A 20386-nucleotide genomic window follows, 5' to 3' on the forward strand; every position below is an offset into this window, starting at 1 on the left:
TCATTCCAGAACTCAACAAAATAAAATTCAAACTCTGTTCTTTTCCTATTAAAATATTTATACCAGGATGATCAAAATATTATATATCTGTCTTCTTACAACATGGTTTATGGCTTTTTCAAGCTTTATCCCAGTAGAGCTGCAATCACCTAATATAATTAATCTCAGAATTTTCATCTCAATATTAGTCATAAAAATTCCCTGTATCTGTGATCATTTTGACATTATCTTCAATAGTTAATTACCACTGACTCCAATATTATTAATGTTTAAATTTTAATTTGAATATTATAATATTTATATTCTAAATATTCTCAATTTAAAACCATCTTTGGAAAAAAACACTCCCTTAGCAGATTAAAAGATTAATTTTTCTCTTACTCCAATCACTCTGGTTTTGTGCTGTATTCATAGTAATCCAAATGATATATAAGTATTAATGATTTCCCACATGCTTTAATTACTTAGTGTTCTTTGAAATTAGATGAGCCTCATTGGTCTGTTATTCACATAATTGATTATTAAGAAACATTGCGGTTCCTATTACTCAAAGAAAGTCTTAGTATCATCGGAATTTTCTAGAAGAAAAACACACTTTTAATACCTCTTCAACTGTGAATGCCTTAAGGACATCTTTGTATCTTAAGCACCTAGCTAGTACCTGACACTTAGCAGAAGCTCAGTTTTGGTTAATGAAGGATCACTAAAAAAATGCCATAAACTTTTCTTTTCCTGACCTAAGAAAGTACAATTATTCTAAAGATAAAATTATTCAGAATTGTCATATTCTTTTTCTAAATGGAAATTTATCAAGGGATTTTTACCTAGTACTCATTCTACATGTGGGAGTCTGGGGGTAAGACACAAAATTTAAGACACATTACCTCATACCCATTAGGATGGCTACTATAAAAAAAAAAAAACAGAAAACAAGGGTCAGCAAGGATGTGGAGAAATTGGAACCGGGGCAATGTTAGTAGGAATATAAAATGGTATCACTGCTATGAAAAATAATATGGCCGCTCCTTACAAAAAGAAAAATAGAATTACCATATGAACCAGCAATTCCATTTCTGGGAATATACCCAAAAGAATTGAAAGCGTGATCTCAAAGAGATATTTGTGCACCCATGTTCATAGCAGCATTAGTCACAATAACTAAAATGTAGAAACAACCCAAGTGTCCATCAACAGGTGAATGGATAAGCAGAATGTGGAATGTATAGATAGTACATAGAATACTATTCGGCCTTAAAGGAAGAAAATTCTGACACATGCTACAACATGAATGAAACTTGAAGACATTATACTAAGCAAAATAAGCCAGTCACAAAAAGACAAATACTGTATGAGTCCACTTATATAAGGCACTTAGAGTTGTCAGAATCATATATACAGAAAGTTAAATGATGGTGGCCAGAAACTGGGGAGAAGGGAAAGAGGAGTTATTATTCAATAGAGTTTCAGTTCTATAAGATGAAAAGAATTATGGAGATTGGTGGCAGTGATGGTAGCACAACATTATGAATATTTTAATACCACTGAACTGCACACTTAAAAATAATTAAAATGGTAAATTTTACGTTGTGTGTATTCTATCACAATGAAATAATTGAAAAAAATTTTTGGTATACTATAGGTATCACAAAGGCTCTTGCCAGTCATAAAGTCAATCCTGGGCAAACTACACCTAGTATTTGAATAATTCTTTAGATTTTCAAAGCACTCTCACATAGACTATTTTAAGAAATAAAATTTGTTTTGTCATTCCCATCTTCTATTATTTCTCCTTCTACTTCACTTTATCATTGCACTATGTTTTATCAACTGGTTTCTTTTGAGTAACCTCCTTTATATCTTACCCCTGCCCCATTAGAAGTTAAACAAAAAGTTTCTCTAATTAAAAAAAAAAAAACCATGAATTTTCTTCAAAGAAGAACTTGTAGGTTTTCAGATGAAGAGTGAGGGATGACTGAGAAAGGAAGAAAAGTTTGTAAGAGAGAAGTAATAAAAGGAAGGAAATGAGAGAGGGAAGGAGAAATGGAGGAAGAGAACAATTTAAATAGTAGTATAAGGATTCTGCCTTCCCACACTCGATGAGCCTACGCCCCGTTATAAACAAAGCATGCTTAAAATGGAAGACACAAGCGCTGACTCTTCAGTTGGTCTCAGGTACATTATGCCTGTCAATATAAGCATGTCATAGCCCTAGTCTGAATATAGTTTTTAAAGAAAGACTACAAATGTCTCCTGAACGTGAGCTTAGTATAAGAATTCATCTGGTATTCAACTGAAGAAATCGTACACACTCCTGTGCTGGGGGAAACACTGAGAGATAAAATGTCCATTTCAAGTTTGATACATGAATTATGATCATGCATATGGTGGCTTTATGGGTGATTTAAATGTTTCAGAGGTAACTTGGGAGTATTCTTAATTTTCACCTTCAAACTGATTTTAGAACTTAAGCCTATTTAAAAGTATAATACCACAATCCAATTTAACCCAAACATTCTAGCATTGATGATCTTTTCTTCATATCTAGACTCACTGCTGTTTCAAGCAGACACTGAAATTCCTTCCATGCAAAGTGTAACTGTACACTTCCCTTGAACTCGAGTGGGTAAAACATGGGAATTTTTGAGGAGCTGACCAGTCTCTCTTCCTGTCCATATGTATCAGACTTGGGAAAAGAGAACTGATCATTTTGAAGAGGTAGCTGGTTTAATGACCCTTTTCAAATAAGAGAGACGGTGTACCTGAGCCTGAGAGAAACTCCAGATCAGTATCTAAAGTTATCAAGCGATTAAAAGATCAGCAACCTCCCAGAGTCTAACTTAGGACTCACAGTGCATTTACAAAAGAGGCTAGACTGGGGGAAAAACACGTTTTACACTTAAGAGATTATTCGTGAGGGTCTCTTTAGTTAAAAATTGCTGAGAGAGTAGAGATCTCACAGGGCATTAAATGTTCTTTCTGTAATGGTACATGAACGCTTATGTTCTCAGTATATTGCACTCATGAGGTTTCCTGTATTGGCTAATTATACAAGGTTCTATCCTATCCAATGGAGATTCCAAATTTGCCTTCTCAATTAACTCATGGATATTAGACAAGAGACTTGTGTTCATTCTATTGGACAGCAAACTGTGCTCTCTGAAATGTAGGTCACTTGTGATATCAGAAAAAGCGTAGGCTTAAACATTCCCCAATGTAATCTGCATTTATTTGTATGTTAATATCACCATTCACTATAATGGGAGTCTGCAACTTTAAAAAATCATAAACAATATATTTTAATGTCAGTATAATATTTCTCAGGGACAATAAATTTAAAATATATGAAATTAATAATAATTTGAATAATAAAAATAAAATGTGCCTCATTACTGAGTCCCATTTCAGTTTAGGGTACAAATAGATATTCAAACACTCAAGTATTTCAAACCTGGGTCTAAAGTTCATCCATTTATTTACTTTATCTGTTACTCAAGTAAATGCTAGATGAACTGTATGTATTATGCTCACAAAGCCCAGCAGACAGAGTCTATCTACTGTCACAAATCTTTGATAGAGATCTCTAATTTCCATCCTTCTCACCATATCCCCCACCTCCATCACCAATATTGAAACATGCAGCTCTTTTCAAATTACTGTGGATTATGACTGGGAGTGGCAGAAAGCAAGTGCTTCTTAGTGTGGTGCTGCATCATCCATATGTGGAATCAGATTCTAAAGGAAATAGTCAAAATTACCCTTTAAAGCCTCATAAATATTTGATATGCATTAGCTTAATTAACCATCACAGGAACTCTCTGAAGCAATTCCTGTTATTTTCTCTAATTTATGAATCAAGAGTTAAGACAGAGTGAAGTCTTAGTTGTTATAATTTGTCCAGAATCACAGGCAGTAGGTCTTAGGACCCTTTTGAAGGTGCCAGGTAGGGGACTGATATTCCCATTTCTCAATCATCCCAACACACTATTTTCTCTCCACTATTGGGACAGATGGCTATGTCTTTAGTTAGTATCAGATGACATAATTATTCTGAATTTATGGCCATGATATTTATTAAATTCATATCTTTCTTTAACAACTACAATCAAATATGTTGCAAGATGATTATACTGTAAGAGGCATTCAAAAACCATGACCAAGTGTTAAAGTAGCAGGGCCACTTTCCCACCCACGGGCACTATGCTCTTTCATGTGTGAAAAGGCAGTCACAATTGCTCACGCCCTTTTAATTTTTTTCTTACATTTAAAAAAAAAAAGCATCTAATAGGAATCTTTCAGCTAATAGAGGTTAAATGCTCATGGGGCGTGACTCTAGTTTTCAGAGCCCACTAGGATTGTTCTATTGAACTTAGTATAGCCAAAGATCCCTCTGAACTGTTGGGGTGAAGCCCAGTGGTATTATCTAGGCTGCATAATTCACATTTAAGGAAGTTGCTTCTGTATATTATAGTGTTCTCAAATAGCTTATGTGCTCAATACTTTAAAATTGAACATAATTCACTTCGAAGTATGTACATTTTTTTTAAGTAATAGTTCAATAAATAAAAGACTACTCATTTTAAGGGTAAAGCACCTCACCTATTTCAAAGTGCATCCATTACAACTGGCATGCTTAGTCCATTTCCTTAATAATGTATTTTAGAATAGGGCAGTCCCTACGATGAGGGTTAGTGATATTGATTTCAAGGGGAAGTATAACATGAGCAGGACTTTGAAGAAATGATTAGACTTAACTTAGTAGAAAAAAAGAGGAAAAGATAGCCTATAGTAGAGAGAATTTTAAGTAAAGGTGTGGAAAGAGAAGATAAGCATGTACCATAACCCACTCATCTGCTTTCTCTGTGCTACACCACAGCAGCCAAGCACTACAAGAAAGCACTGGCACTATAGTGCAAACATCATCCCCAGTTTCAATTGGGCCCAGCAATCCCACAATACTTCTGTGGCCATCTCATTACTTCACTCTCTATAATGATTTGTACTCTATCCTCAGAAGATAAATCTCAGATCTCTCCTACACATTATTTCCCTCTTCCCACTTCAGACTCATCTTACTTTATTGAAAAAATACAGTCAGAATAGAGCCCGTATTCCTACTTAATACAAAACTCACAACTTACGTCTGCATGTAAACTTCTTCTTTCTTGTTATAATAAATTTGTTTTCATTTCTAAAGCCGATCCCTCCATCCGTGCCTTGGAGCCATTTACCTCCTACCTCTAACGAACATTACACTATCAATCATTTTTCCTTGCATATTTTCCTCCCTTTTAAATAATCCTTTTAAATATGTTTGTCTCTGCAAAGTTTAAAAAACCTTGCCTCAAACCTCCAGTTTCCATGCCATTTTGCTCACTGTCACAAACTTTCCGAAGGAATCATCTAAACTCTTGACCTCCTTTTCCTTACCTCTCATTCTGTAACGACTTTAGTCTGGCTTTATTCTGCATTACTTCATAATGTTAAGTCTAACACTATCCATTCCTCATTTTAACCAATTTATCAGCAATTTTCAACAGTGTTGACTATTTCTTCCTCAAAATGACCTCTTCACATGCCTCCTGTGTTGTGACACTCTATTTTTTCTCCCTTTCTCAGTATCCATTGCAGGATGATTCCTTTCTACCAAGCCATTAAATGTGAGATGTCTTAAGACTCATTCCTTTTCTCTTCTCATTCTACAGTCTCCACCAAACTAATATCAGCTACATCCAAGGCTTCCATCAATATCTAAAGCCAGATGACATACACAAATTTTAGTTAAACATTTAACTTCAGAATAATTGTAGATTCACATGTAGTTGTAAAAAGTAATACAAAAAGATCCCTTGTATCCTTTATCAATTTCCCCCAATGGTAACATCTTATAAAATTATAGTGCAGTATCATAACCAGGATACTGATATTGATACAGTCCAGATACAGAAGAGATTCCTCATGTTGCCCTTTTCTAGGCACACTCACTTTTTTCTTACCCCGTCCCCTCCATCCTATCCCCTGGCAACCATTATTTTGTCCTCCATTTCTATAACTATGTTGTTTCAAGAATGTTATATAAATGGAATCTCACAGTATGTAACCTTTTGAGATTGTCTTTTTTTCACATAGCATAATTCTCTGGAGAGTCATCCAAGGTGTATGTGTCAGTAGTTTGTTCCCTTCACTGACAAATAATATTCCATGGTATGGATATACCACAGTTTATTTATTCACCCACTAAAGAACATCTGGATTAAATTCTAGCTATTACAAATAAAGCTGTTATGAATATTTATGTATAAGTCTCTGTGTGAATATAAGTTTTTATTTCTCTGCGACAAATGCCCAGAAGTGGAATTGCTGGGTTATATGGTAGCTGCATGATCTTGTTGTTTAAGTAACTGCAAAGTGGTTTTCCAGTGTGGCTGTACCATTTAACATTTCCACCATCAATCTATGACTGATCCAGTTTCTTCATACACTTGCCAGTATTTGTTATTGTCATTAACTTGTATTTTAGCCGCTCTGATAGGTGTGTAGTGATATCTCATTGTGGTTTTAATTTTCATATTTCTAAAGGCCAATGATGTTGAACATCTTTTCATGTGCTTATTTATCATCCGTATATCCTCTTCTATGAAATGTCTCTTCATGTCTTTTGCCTATTTTTTAATGTTATTGTTTGTTTGTTTGTTTTTTACTGTTAAATTTTAGTAGTTCTTATATAGTCTAGATACTAATCCTCTGCTGACTAGTGGTTTGCAAACATTGTCTTTTCATCTGCTTAAAAACGTTTTGCATAGCCCTAGATTTTCTTCTTTGTTTTCTCTAAAAGTTTATAGTTTTATATTTTATATTTTTCTATTAGGTATGAGGTTTAGGTCAAGGTTTATATTTTTGCATATGGATATCCACTTGTTTCAGTATCTTCTGATCAAAAGATTGTATCCTTTCTCTGGATTGCTTTTGCACCTTTGTCAAAAGTCAGTTGGGCGAATTTGTATGAGTCTATTTCTGGGCTATTTATCCTATTCTGTTAACCTATGTGTCTATCCCTCCACCTATCCCTTACTCAACTGTCTCTGACATCACCCAAACAGAGGATTGAGGTGCCTCATTATAGCCTGGTGAGAATGAAAGTTTAGGCTCCCAACTTTGATCTTCGCTGGTGTGATGAGTGAGTGGAGTCACAGTGTTTTCTGTAATGTTTGACTGGAATAGAGTAGTTATTGTCTAAATATTTTCTGTCTCGTGAAGCTGGTCCTTTCCTGGGCCTTTAGCTAGAGAGAGTAGGCTTTTTGGGGGAAGTTTTTGTCTGCACCCACTGGAATTTCCAGATTGTCAGTTTCTTGAGCTCTATGTCTAGAGTATGTGAGGCGAAAGAAAACCCAGAGAATTCACCACTGTGTTGCTTTTTGAGTCCTGAGGTTTCTAGTAGCTCTCTTCTCTATGCCTTTCAGGTCTTCCTTAGGTTCATTGTACACGTAGGGTTTTTAATATTCTGAGTGGGAAGAATAAGGAAAAATATGCCCACTCAATCTTCCCCAAAGTGGAAATTAAGGTTTACCTCCCTCCTGGATCTTTTCTCTATGATTCTGAAATAAGTATTGTAATACCTGCTTGGCATCTGCTCTTATCTCAAAGGTACCTCAAATACCTCAAATGTAACTTGTTCAAAGCTGAGCCCACTTGAATGTTGCACTATGGTCCTCCCAATACACAAGCCAAATATTTAATGCTTTTTTTTAGCACCTATTCTCCTTCCCATTTTGAGCTATCATGGAGTCCTTTAGATTTTTTCTTCAAAGTATTTCATAAATCTCCCTTTTTCTCTATAACTTCATATCACAATCCTAACCTAAGATACTCTCATATCTAATCAAAACCTTCTGAAAAGTCTCTTGTCTGATCTACCCACATGTACTCTCCCTGCTCCAAATTCTTCTCCATGTATAGATGGAGGGATCTTTACAAAACACTATTATTATTATTTAATAAATTTATTGCTTTTAGGGTGTTATTTTTTTTTAATTTTAAGCCTTGCACATATGTATTATAGATACTAAATAAATATCTGTTGATAAATAAGTATAGTACTCTAACATTTTGTGTGCATGCCTCCTTAGCTAGGTTCAAGTCATCTAAAGAACAGAGACATATCCTAAATCTCTATGTACCCTCAGTTCAGTGGCAATCTGTAAATGCTTAATAATGATGATTCTGATATTCTAGTAATTTTAAACAGAGATTATATACAGAATGGTTAAAAGGGAAGTTTATGTATAAGTAAAAACAAACAGCAAATTACTAATTGTCCTGCTCTTTCCCATATCAAGTGAACTTATTTGTCTCCTTAATAATTAGTGTTTGTTCATGATAAAATCTTAAATTTCCCAAATACATGTACATTTTTAAACTACTGCTCACTTTTCACCTATATTGAAAATTTATAGAATACTCTTAGCAATTTTACAGAATAATAATTTCAGGGAAAGACTAATCATAAGTTAATAAAAAGATTAACTTCAACAGCAAAATGACATAATCATAACAAATAAGTTTATTCATGTGGCCTTCCCACATAAATGTTAAATTGTCACAAGTTCTTCACTATGATATGTTTATTTACTATTTCATTCACTGTATATAACAGAATACCATCAAAATATTGTTTGAGGCATTAAGAATACATGAAAGAAAGATAAAATACTTCCTTTACCCTTGAAAATCACACATATCACTTGGGAGGAAAAATCGTAAGACTACGAGAGACTATAAAGAATAAAATATATTAACTGTAGGGCTATGTAAAAAGGTAAAACAAAGTAAGAGAGAAATCAGCAAGGGCAGGTTAACAGATACTTCTTATAAGAAAAAAATTTTGATCCAGATCTCTTAGTATTAGGGCATTAGGGCATTAGAGCATCATGGTGGATGGGGGAAAGAGACTTGGGTTGGGGAGAAGAAAGAGAGAAAGAGAGGGAGAGATGGATAGAAGTGGGAAACAATACAGGTAAAAGGTACAGAAGCAGAAACAGGTAGGCCTTAGTCAAGTAATGATAAAACCACTAATCTGGGAAAAAAAAAGTAGGATAATCACAACAAAAAGTGTTCTGGTGTATTTGTACAACTGTAAATAATTTTCAACATATGATTCAAAATTGAATAACAGTATAGATTTTAAGAGATTAAATAGTTTTCAATCTTCCCTCTTGCCACAACCAATTTATATCTAAGATTTATAAATATTGCTTATACTTCAGGCATAGGCTCCAGTACATAAATTCTGAAACCTAGGATTGGGTTCACATTTGAATGGACCGATAAACCTCATCCCAGCTATGACTCCTACAACCAGTAGGAATGGGATAGGCTTACTTTTATTTATAGAAAAATTTTAGTCTTATTTTATTATTTTTAAATTGATCATAAATGAGCCATGCAAATCACATAGAAAAGATGCAAGATATTATTTTGTTGAACTTACTAAAAAATTTAGACTATGATAATATTTAAACACAGCTAAAATTAGGTTCTTCAATATTATTATCAGTTTATATTTTCTCTGATTTGTCTTTCGGCTATGGTCTTTCTTCTTCTGATTTATAATGGTGGTTGCCATGGAAGAAGGAAACGTGTTAGCACACAAACTTGAGCATAACTACAAAAACTTTCCAAGAGAAATCGATTTGGCAAAACATATTTTTTCTATATGGAAGAGAAAAGCATCTATTACATTAGAAAAAGAAAATTTCAGGAAGTTATAAATTTAAGACTCTTTTTAAATTATTTCCAAAGTTCCATTCAATGTAGTATAGAGAGTAGGGAAAAAACTATTGGAAAACTTTTACATATAAAATTAAGATTTTTTTTTTCTGGTTATGGAAGTCTGACTACATGGGTGAGCAATATATGAAAGATGTTTCTGAATTCAAAAGTCCACTTAAGGGCTGATTCAACCAAAGAGGTTATTTGGAGGAGTCAGAAGTAAATTAAACTTTGAAGGAGAATGAGATTTTACTGATGGCATTTTTGAAGAGAGAGGGAAATTTAGCTATGATAAGGTTCAGCTCTGAGAAGCCTTCATTAGTTTGAGGACTAATAACAGTATCTAACATTGGTTGAGTGTTTACTATGAGCCAAGCTGTGTTCTAGGCACTTTTATATGCTTTAACCCTTTTAATTCCAGTAGTCAAGTACTCAGCCCCATTTTACAGAGGAGGATATTGAAGCATGAAGAAGATAAGTAATTTACCCAGGGTCACAGAACTAGTAGGTGATAGAACCTGATTTGAAACCTAGCTAGCACGGCCTGCAGGGCCTGCAGTTTGTGCTCTCTGCTTAGAGCCTCAAGTCATAGCAATTCACAAGAATGTAGCTCTTTCTCCATGTCAGGCATTTGTGCACATTTTCTCAGTTAATCTTCACAGCAGTTCTAAGAGCTAAGTATTATCTATTTCAGAGATGAGACACAGCAGGTCCAGAATTAGAATCCATGCTATATCTCATCTTTTCACATCTTTGCTCCCACCTTGACTAAAATAAAGGGGCTGTAAAGTAAACTCACAGCATATATGTTAGATGAGTCAATGAAAGCCAAATATAAAAGGATTGCAAGCAAAAAATTTTAAAATTTGGACTTGATTCTTAAGACACATTCATCAGTGTCTAGGAGCTCAATAAATTTTGTTGAATGAATAATCGAATGACTGAATATAAAGCTGAGGGCATTATTACAGCAGTTTCTCCTCCTAAAATTAGGTGCTAGCATTAATTATAAAATGAAATGAAATAAATGGAAATAAAATAAAATAATAAAATAAATAAAATAACTACAGCCAAAAAAGGTGGGTTATTTATTCTCTTTAAAATACATTGCCGCCAAATCTACTCAGCCACAAAACGGCTGTCCCACTGTCCAGATCAGCCACAAAATGCCTGAGATGTTGCTTTCTGACTTGAATATTCACACTTCTGAAAGTTCTGGTTAACTATGTCAGATTAGCAAGATTTTCCACTCTATCACATTTTTATTAAAATAGCTAAGCATAGCAACAGTAAAGAACATATTTTTCCTTTTCATTAAAAGAAAAAAATAATTAAGAGGCTTCCTCAATAGTCCATGACTTTTTTCAATTACTGCTTAGTTATATCTAGACTACTAGTCTAAAATTTAATAATGTTTTATTTCAATTCATACAAAAATATTTTTTAGATAATTTTTTTATCCAAAACGGTGTTCCCATCTCAAACGCTTCTAGAGGAACTTATAGGCCAAATTGGTATCAAAACTCTGTTGTGTCATTTTTCTTATTCAGTGAGTGAGACTTCATCACAGAGAGTTGTTTTCAATCTTTCCTCTGCTAGTCTCTATTAGAAGTGCTAATGCTTCATCTCCTGTCTCTTCGAGTCTCAAATAACATTTAAAAAAAACAACTGACAAAAATAAAAGAAACAATGATCATTTTTCTGATCCTCTGTTTTCTAGTTTTTTCAACCTTAGGACTAACAGGGGGCAATATTACTTACATACCAACATGGTCTGCTTATATTTCCTGCTTTCTGATAAGCATTTTTATTGGGGCGAGTGTGAAATGAAATATAGCTACATCATTTTCTCTAATAAGCATATGATAATGAATTGGTTACAGCTGTTTTCTTCACAGATTGCCTTCTGAAAGAACATGTCATTGCATATCTCAGCTTTTACCTGAAACTTTTTTCCTATAGGGTCAACATATTTTCAAAGAAAAAAAAAATACCATGAGGTCAAATACATGATCTTGTTCTATCATTTCAAAATTTAGCAGTAAATATATGTTCTGTAAAATCATCTTCATTATTAATTTGTCCTTACATTAGTTTTAGTGGATAATATTCTCATCAAATATAATTTGGAATTAAAAATTTGAGACAATATAGGTTAATAGAAAAAAACTGTTCCTTCTCTTTCTGTTGCAACCCAGATCATTATCCAAATTCTATAATTAGTAAGTCTCTCCAGCTGTCCCACATGAAGGAGATTCATTCATTAGAGTAGAGAGAAAAATAACAACAAAAATATTTCAAATAAAAATAAGTTGTAAATGCCTAATTTAGCCTTACAATTTCTTCTCCTGCTTATGGTTGCTATTGTTTTTGGTTTACAGGGACCGAGCTCCTTTTATTTTTACTTCAGAGATGGAATACTTTATTACAGAGGGTGGGAAAAACCCACAGCATTTCCAAGATTTTGTGGAGCTTTGCTGTCGAGCTTATAATATTGTCAGAAGGCACAGCCGACTACTGCTAAACCTGCTAGAAATGGTAAGGTCCCTTGGGGTAACAACAAAAATAATAAGCTTCATTTATGTCTCTCTTTCAGTAGTCTATTTTTGCTAATGGCTTGGAGTTCCCCAAAGAGCTATTCGAAACAGAAAGAAATGAACAAACTAAAAGTACCATTGTACAGTTTATAAACACATTTCTTAATAATTCATTGCATTAGTTCACAGTTATTGTTGCAAATATTTCTATTCACAACATTGATATATTCGGGGTTATCTATGTACATTTTGATTAAAGATCAAGGACAGTAATTTAGAATATTATATCAGTTGTAATGTGCTTTAGGAATTTTTCGAAAGTGCTTTTAAAAAAAAAGTATCACCTTTACACATTACAGCAACCCAATGATGTAGACCAGGCAAGGATTTTTCCTGGCTTCCCTCAAAATCTCTGCCTTTAATCACTTGTCTGTTTTCTAGATTAGAAACTGAAGGTCAAAAGTGTGAGGCTACTTGCTAGCAACTCAACCAGAGAGGACTACATTTACTAGTATACATTGGGTCTATCGAGTCATGGTGCTCTCTGTTGATCAACAGAGTAAAAGTCAATATTTCATTCCACTGTCCAATACAAAGAGATGACAATTAGATATGCAGGATGAGGGGGAGGGATCTGGTAGAAATACCTTCTGGGAGAAGAATGTGGTGATTCATTTGGGCACATGCATTCATACTAGTAATTGCAGGAAACTGTAGGAGAAAAAAACACCTTTAGTAGATCAGCATGGTGTTTGGAGTCAATATAATCATCAGAAATAATTGGTTTAGAGCCTACATTTAACGATAATTCTACTAGCTGCTATTAAATGTACAAACTTGATGGTTGCCATTCCTGCATTTGAATTTTTACTTGGCATTTTACGGGCAACATTCCACAGAGTACGTTACTTAACTCCAATAAGACTGTTTCCTCATGTATTAAATGAAGATAATAGCATCTACCTTATAGATGTAGGATTGATGAATACATTAACCTAATAGTGAATGCTTTGCATGAGCACTATGCTAAGATCTTTATGTGTATTAATTGATTTACATTTCATAATAACCCTATCAGATAATTAATATAAAGCACTTAGCATAGTATCTGTCTTATAGTAGGCTTCAATTAATTTGTTATATTAGATCCTTGTTAATCTATGAGTACTGTCTAATACAGTATCCCATAGTCACATACAGTTATCTAAATTTAAATAAATTGGTATTGAATAAAATTTTAAATTCAACTCCTCAGGCTCACTAGCCACATTTCAAGTGCTCAGTAGCACTTCAATAGCCACATGTTGCTAATGGTACCACATTGGAGAGCACAGATATAAAAAATTTCCATCATTGCAGAAAAGTTCTATTGGGCAGTGCTGAATAAATGTTGACCTTGTTGCAATAAAGATTTGATTTGGATTCTTGTTTTAACTTTAAAACAGAACATGTACCTTACTTCTCTTTTCTCTGACTCGAAAACTGGGGATTTCTAAAAATATTATAAACACATAGCCCTTCATTTACAAAGACATGTTGGTTTCTTCATGCGTAAACTGGATATATAAGGTTCTGCTTCAACTCCAGAATCTTCAAGTTGGCTTTCCAATAAAAGTCAGTTTTCATACTGGTAGATTTGCATTTTATCTCCCAATTCTATTAGGTCATATTGCAATTATGAGATGGCTTAGGATTCCTAACCTGTGTTCATACCACAAAGGAAACTATACAAAGATGTAGTCAGTGACCTTGACTCCATTTTCATAATAAATATTCAGATAGCATCAACTCTAATATCTTCTTGGGCCCTAAAAGGCTCTAATTCATGAATCCATAAGCTCTCGAATACTTACTATATGCCAAAAACTGTAGAGGATACACCAACATATGAGATTCAGTCAGACTTAAAATTTTTAATTTAATAAGGAAGATAAAATTCATGTACAAGAGTAAATGAGGTGTCCAGCATTTCTAAATGTCTATAATGTTATAAATAACTACATACAAGAGAAGTATTATACTAACAACTACTGGAACCCACCAGAGGCATTTCAAAAATAAACCCAAAGTTACAAAATAGTCAGGGAGATGTAAAGTACAGCATAGAGAATATAGTCAATAATATGGTAATAACTATGTATAGTATCAGGTGGGTACTAGATTAATCTGAGGGATCACTTTGGAAATTACATAAATGTCTAACCACTATTCTGTACACCTGAAACTAATATAAAATAATATTGAATGTCAACTCTAATTGAAAGATAAAAATTTAAAAGATATAAAAAAATAAACAATGCAGAAAAGCACAAAAATAGTTTTCTAGTATCTCTCAGATGACACTTAAATTATGCTGAATGACAAGTAAGCATGTTAAAGTAATGTGAAAGCACATCTTTTTTTAAAAAAATTAACTTTGGGAAGCTATTGGTGAATTTTTTTTTCTCTTGTTTAGTAAACTTTCTACACAAAAAGAAACTTCTAGCATAGATCATAATATATTAAATAATATTAAAACATAGAGTTAATGTAGTCTTATTTTATTTAAAAGAAGTAAATATATAGTATTTAATCAAGTATTTAAAAAATTCTCATTAAATAATATTAAAATCAGTTGTTGAAGGTTTCTGGTATATAATATATTCCAAAATATCTCCCTATGTTTTAATTATTCAAGTCTTGACTTTTAGGCTACAGGGGAAATTTTGGCAGTAAAGAACACTAATTCAGATTAAACATATAGTCTTTGATTTAGACTCTCATGGAAATTGAAACAGATCAGAAGCAATGTGGACCAATTAGACCAATGACTAAGTATATATGTAAAACAGCAGTGTGTTATTCTCTCTGTTTCTAGTCATTTACCTCTTGATTTTCCTCTTTTCAGGTTTCTTATGGGATTCTGTAGATAATTAAAGCAACAGTAATAGTTTCAGGACACTTACTCTAGTATGGCTTTTTATAAAATGAAAACCAAATTTAAATTTGTGAAAAATTATATTCTACCTATGTGGGTAATCTATATTTTCCACAATTTTTTCTCAAACTGACTCTTGCTGAGTTAACTCATTTAAAAGGAAATCAATCTGCATCATGATCCAGTTAGAACTTGAGAAATACTTGATATGAGTTATAAATTCTATTCCATGAATGGTCAGTACCCAGGGTTATGAGTCACAAGCATTTGGTGAGTCTACTATGGAGTTAATGGCTCATCCTTGGTAGAGAGCAGCATGTTTCCAGATATCCACTGTCCTTTTTATTTACTCCTGGGAGAAGCAGGGAAAAAATAATCCATGAAATTCTCATCTTGCTTAAAAGCAAAACATCTGTAGGAGACCCAAGAGTGTTACTGGCTGAATTCACTAACATAAAAGCCTGTATTTCATCAGCTTTTCTCTCATTAAAAAATCAATATCAGCTATTATGGAGGGCTTCCAAAGAACACAGGGACCATTCATCCAGTTTAAAATGTTTATCACACTTATTATATCAGATATTTCCCAGCAGAAATCTTTCTAACTTCTCCATGTGGTGGTGAAGAGTGTCTGCTTCCTGAAGCATAATTATCAAATAGATGTGGGTTTAGTAGAAGGAGAACAGAAGTAGGAAATTTTTAAATGTCTCTATGCTTTAAAAAGGAACTTATCTGTTAATTACTTATAGCTGTTCATTACCTGTACTAACCACCCTTTTACCTTTCCTATCATTGCAATTAAAGTTATTTCTGTGTAATCTAGGCTAAGAGGCACTTGAACTACATCTCTGGGGGTCAGAGAATAGAAATGGCTAAATGGACGCAGGTCTGAAGCCATCCTTACTCTGATGTGCAGATTGACAGCACTCAAAATCTCCTTTCTAAGGAATGGAGCACATCATCAGGACAAAGTTAGGACTTGCTACCTTTAATCAGCCATATGACAGGGAGAGAGCTAGAGTTCCAATTAGAAGCGATCTGCACTTGTCACTGGTGTGTAGTGTGTGTGTTGACAGAAGATGTAAGTATAGGTTCTATTACCCAAAGAAATGTTGACAGAGTCTTAAACCAGCAGATGTAAATAGAGGGTGTCCAGAGAAACTAGAAAGCAATTCAGATCTAGGGAAGAAGGCTGTTCTCAGCAGATGGACAATCACAGTGTGATAAAGGGGAAAACTGCCTCAATAAGTACACAGATATCTCTAGAACTCTAAGTACAGAACTGATAAGATAAAGCCTAATCTATTCTCCAGTTGTTTTGGGGAATTTATCGCCCCATGATTGACTTTAAGTTTAGTAGTCAGTGTTGATTTGTTACTTACAGGTTTTCAATACCTAACTGGGTCAGGTATTTTTCATTCATTCATTCATTATTTCACAAACATTCATTAAGTTCTAACTATTTACAAAGCACTATGCCAGGGAATATAGACAATTCAACACTAAATACAAACCCAGCTCCTATTCTCAAAGAACTTAAAATCTAATCTGACAAACATATACATGAACAAAACGTAATGAAATCTAGGCAGAAATAAGCATTGTGAAAAAGGTGAGGCCAAGATATGATTGCTGTACAAAGAAAACAGTAATTACATTTTATCAAGAGGATCTGTGGTGCTTCAAGAAGGAAGAAGCACTTGAGCTGAGCCTTCAAAAAGAATTTCAATAAACAAGGAGGGAGAGGAAAGGAATTCTGGCTGAGAGGAAAATATAAGTATGTATGGTGGTTTAAAGAGTATGAGCATGACATGTGTAGGAAATGGAGGCAATCAAGTGTCAGTCTGTGGTACAGATGGAGACCTGTGTAGATAACAAGGCTGAAGTAACAAATTGCAGATAAATTGTGAAAGGCGCTTATGACCAGAATAAGAATTTTGGACTTTAATGTATTAACACCTGAGAACCTAAAAGTTTCTTTGTTTTTAATGAAGGGAGTATCATCATGTAGCTTGAATTTTAGATAACTCAGAAGTTATATAATTAGAGAGATAGGGGTTGGAGAACTAGAAAAAGGCTATTCAAGTTATCTAAGCAAATGAAGGTGAGGAGCTGAACTGAGACAATAATTGCAATGGAAAAGGGAATGGCTACAAGAGACTGTTGAGGTAGTTTTTATAGAATTCAGTGATTGACATTCGGAATTAGGAAGAAGAAGGAATCAAGGAAGATATGATAGTCCTGGTAGTTGGACAGTGGTAGAAGTGAAAATGGAGATAAGAAACAGAAAAGAGGAGGAAGAGCTTACGTGAGAAAAGAATTTGCTCAAATTTAGATATCATGAATTTGAGATGCTAGATCATCCATGAGGAGAGACAGCTGACAACTTTCCAGGATTATCTGATGCATTTCCATGGTTTCAATTAATATCTATATGCTAATGACTCCCAAATCTATATTTACAGCTATATGCTTTATACTTCATCCAGCCCTCCGAATATATCCAATCACCCAGTTTTTTCAATTCTACCTCCTACATATATTTAAAATCCAATATCTTACCTCCATTCCTAACAGTCTCCTAAATCCAGCCTCTTATTTGGCCTCCCTCACTTTAATCTATTTATCAAACATAACCACAATGATCTTTCTAAAATACAATTCAGTTACTTTATTGCCAATTTAAAACACTAAAAATGCTATCTCGTGCCTTTAGGATAAAGTACAAAATATTTTATATTCCTTAAACATCCTATTGTACTTGCCTTTTCAGCCCCATCTCTTGTTGCTCACCCACGGAATAGATACCCTGTGTTCCAGAAAGCTAATCTGGATTTCTTTCTGTGAACAAATGGATGATATCTTGCTCTCCTCTGTACATCTATAAATGCTGATCCTTCAGCCTGGGTAGGTCCAGTAGGAAAGGAGAACAGTTTCAAATCCATTTTTTTCTCAATTTAACTTCATCAAGTCAATCACAACTTCACCCACCCAGCATAAGCATAGTCTCAGTTTACCCTTTACTTTTAGGATTAGCAGCATTGTTCTCAAGTTCCCTGTAATGTAAGAGTACCTCTATTCCAGAGCAGGAAATAATTTATCACCTTAGTCATAGAGGTGACATCACTGATGATATCACTCCTCTTATTTATTATTTTTTTGCAAAGTTCAAATTTATTTCAAAAGATCTGTTTTTTCTCAAAGACTTTTGCCTAATAACTAAAGAGAATATTGTCCCTTCCATCTACACTATAACATAAAGTACTTTTCTAAAGATTGGCGGAAAAATACTTGAGCCTTTGTACAATTATATTTTTAATTATTTCATCGCTTTAATAATCTTTAATAAATGCAATCACCACTTAACTAGAGAAACTTGTGTTCTGATAATATGAGTCATACTCATGAAAGAACATAAAATGAGAATCAGCGGGATGAGGTTTATATTCTATGTGCTTACATACCATTTGACATGGACACTTTTATTACCGTTTTGGAGGATTAAAGTTTTCTTTTTTAAAATAAGTATTGTGATATAATTTTTGCGTAATAATTTATAATGTATAAAGCTCTTTTTATTCACTAGCTTTTTGAGTCTCCCAGGACATGTTGGGTATTTTTATATCTACTTTAAAAATTAGAAAATGAAGGTTCAAAGGAGTTAAGAGTCTTTTTCAAGGTCATTCAGATTTTAAATGGTGGGTTCAGAAATTCTGACATTAGAGTTCTTATTATTTCTACTGTCCCATGCTGAATATGCCTTTTCTATAAGAAAACAAGATGGAGATAGTAATACTACCATACTTACTTGAATGGTTTATGGTAAAGTTAAATTATTAATCTACAAACACTTTGACAAATTTTTTTGGTTTTCATTTTTACTATTACTGCTGCTTCTACTAAATATGAGAGGTTAAAAAACATGAATTTATATTCATTTGTGTTTACAAACTGAAAGGCATCGCTATATAAATTTAAGCATCTATCTATTTGTAAAATTAACCAAGTAAGCTTAACCAAACATAACCAAGTAAGATTTTACTTACATGTGTTCTGACGCTTTCTGTTTTTGTTTTGTTTGTGTGTTTGTTTGTTTTGCTAAGATGATACATGCAGGATTGCCTGAACTAAATGGAATCCAAGACCTGAAATATGTGCATAACAATCTTCGTCCACAAGACACAGACCTGGAAGCAACTAGTTACTTTACCAAGTAAGGTTAGCTGTGGATGAATGAGTGTGTACTTAGGCGTGTATACAGACACATGTTTCACATTTGAGATGACTTCGGGGTTAACAGTCATTGGTATGAAGCTGTAATTTCTAGAATCACCTTGTGTCTTCTTTCCCAAGAGGTAGAAAGGACGCAATGTGAATCTCTAGCACAAGGCCTCAGTCAGTAATTCTGTAGCACGCTGTTGTTTGCTGACCAGCCTGTTCATCTAACACATTGTTCAATAGGTCGCTGAAAAGAGCAAGGGCTGACATAAATAAATCGGTTGTTCTACTTGAACTATGTCCAGAAAAACAATTTGGAAAAAGAGATTTATGATGAGATATGGACTCACTACTTTCATCTCTATGACAATACAGTGATGTGTCATTCCTTGGACAGAGCAATTAGAGTGCTACAATTTACAGATAGTTCCTCCTACCATTAAAAAGAAAGAAAAACTATATACAGGATGTAAAAAGCTCTTTCAGGTCCTGGCCAAAAGAAAAATGTAAATATGCTTTATTTGTTGGCCAAAGTCTCATCCCTCCACATCTCCCAATTTCACCTGATATACCCAATTCTGTAAAGAGCATAATCTTAGATATGGATGATCTTGCCTGGGTTGACTCATCTCCCTTTCCCATTCAAGAGGATATGAACTAATACGGGAAATAGATCTGGAGCCAGTAACTTCCTGGGAGTGAGCTAGTATATCACCTCCTGCATATCTGTCAGGCTAATTTTTTCACTTTCAGATGTTATGTAGTATATTCTGTTAATTAAACTTCTTTCTACAACTTTATGGTAAAAAACTTGTTCTCCATTGCAGACTTAAAAGGCATCTAGTCATCTAAATCAGACTAATCTGATTATCTTTATGAAGGTTTATACACTCCACCTCTTTTTTATTCCCCAATGAATCCTTTTCTGGGTAGATCGCTTTTTCAATAT

At 33.8% G+C, this 20386-nt stretch overlaps 1 protein-coding gene across 1 annotated transcript in view; it reads left to right on the forward strand.

Annotated features, from left to right (window-relative positions):
- Nucleotides 1-20386, forward strand: part of PIK3C2G (phosphatidylinositol-4-phosphate 3-kinase catalytic subunit type 2 gamma) — a 269937-nt gene that overhangs the window by 169961 nt on the left and 79590 nt on the right. Inside the window, 2 exon segments of the mRNA XM_025047424.1 lie at nucleotides 12147-12303; nucleotides 19323-19432. Of these exon segments, the coding sequence (XP_024903192.1) occupies nucleotides 12147-12303; nucleotides 19323-19432 (267 nt within the window).

Source organism: Pteropus alecto, unplaced genomic scaffold, assembly GCF_000325575.1.
Source record: "Pteropus alecto unplaced genomic scaffold, ASM32557v1 scaffold103, whole genome shotgun sequence".
NCBI classification, from domain to species: Eukaryota; Metazoa; Chordata; class Mammalia; order Chiroptera; family Pteropodidae; genus Pteropus; species Pteropus alecto.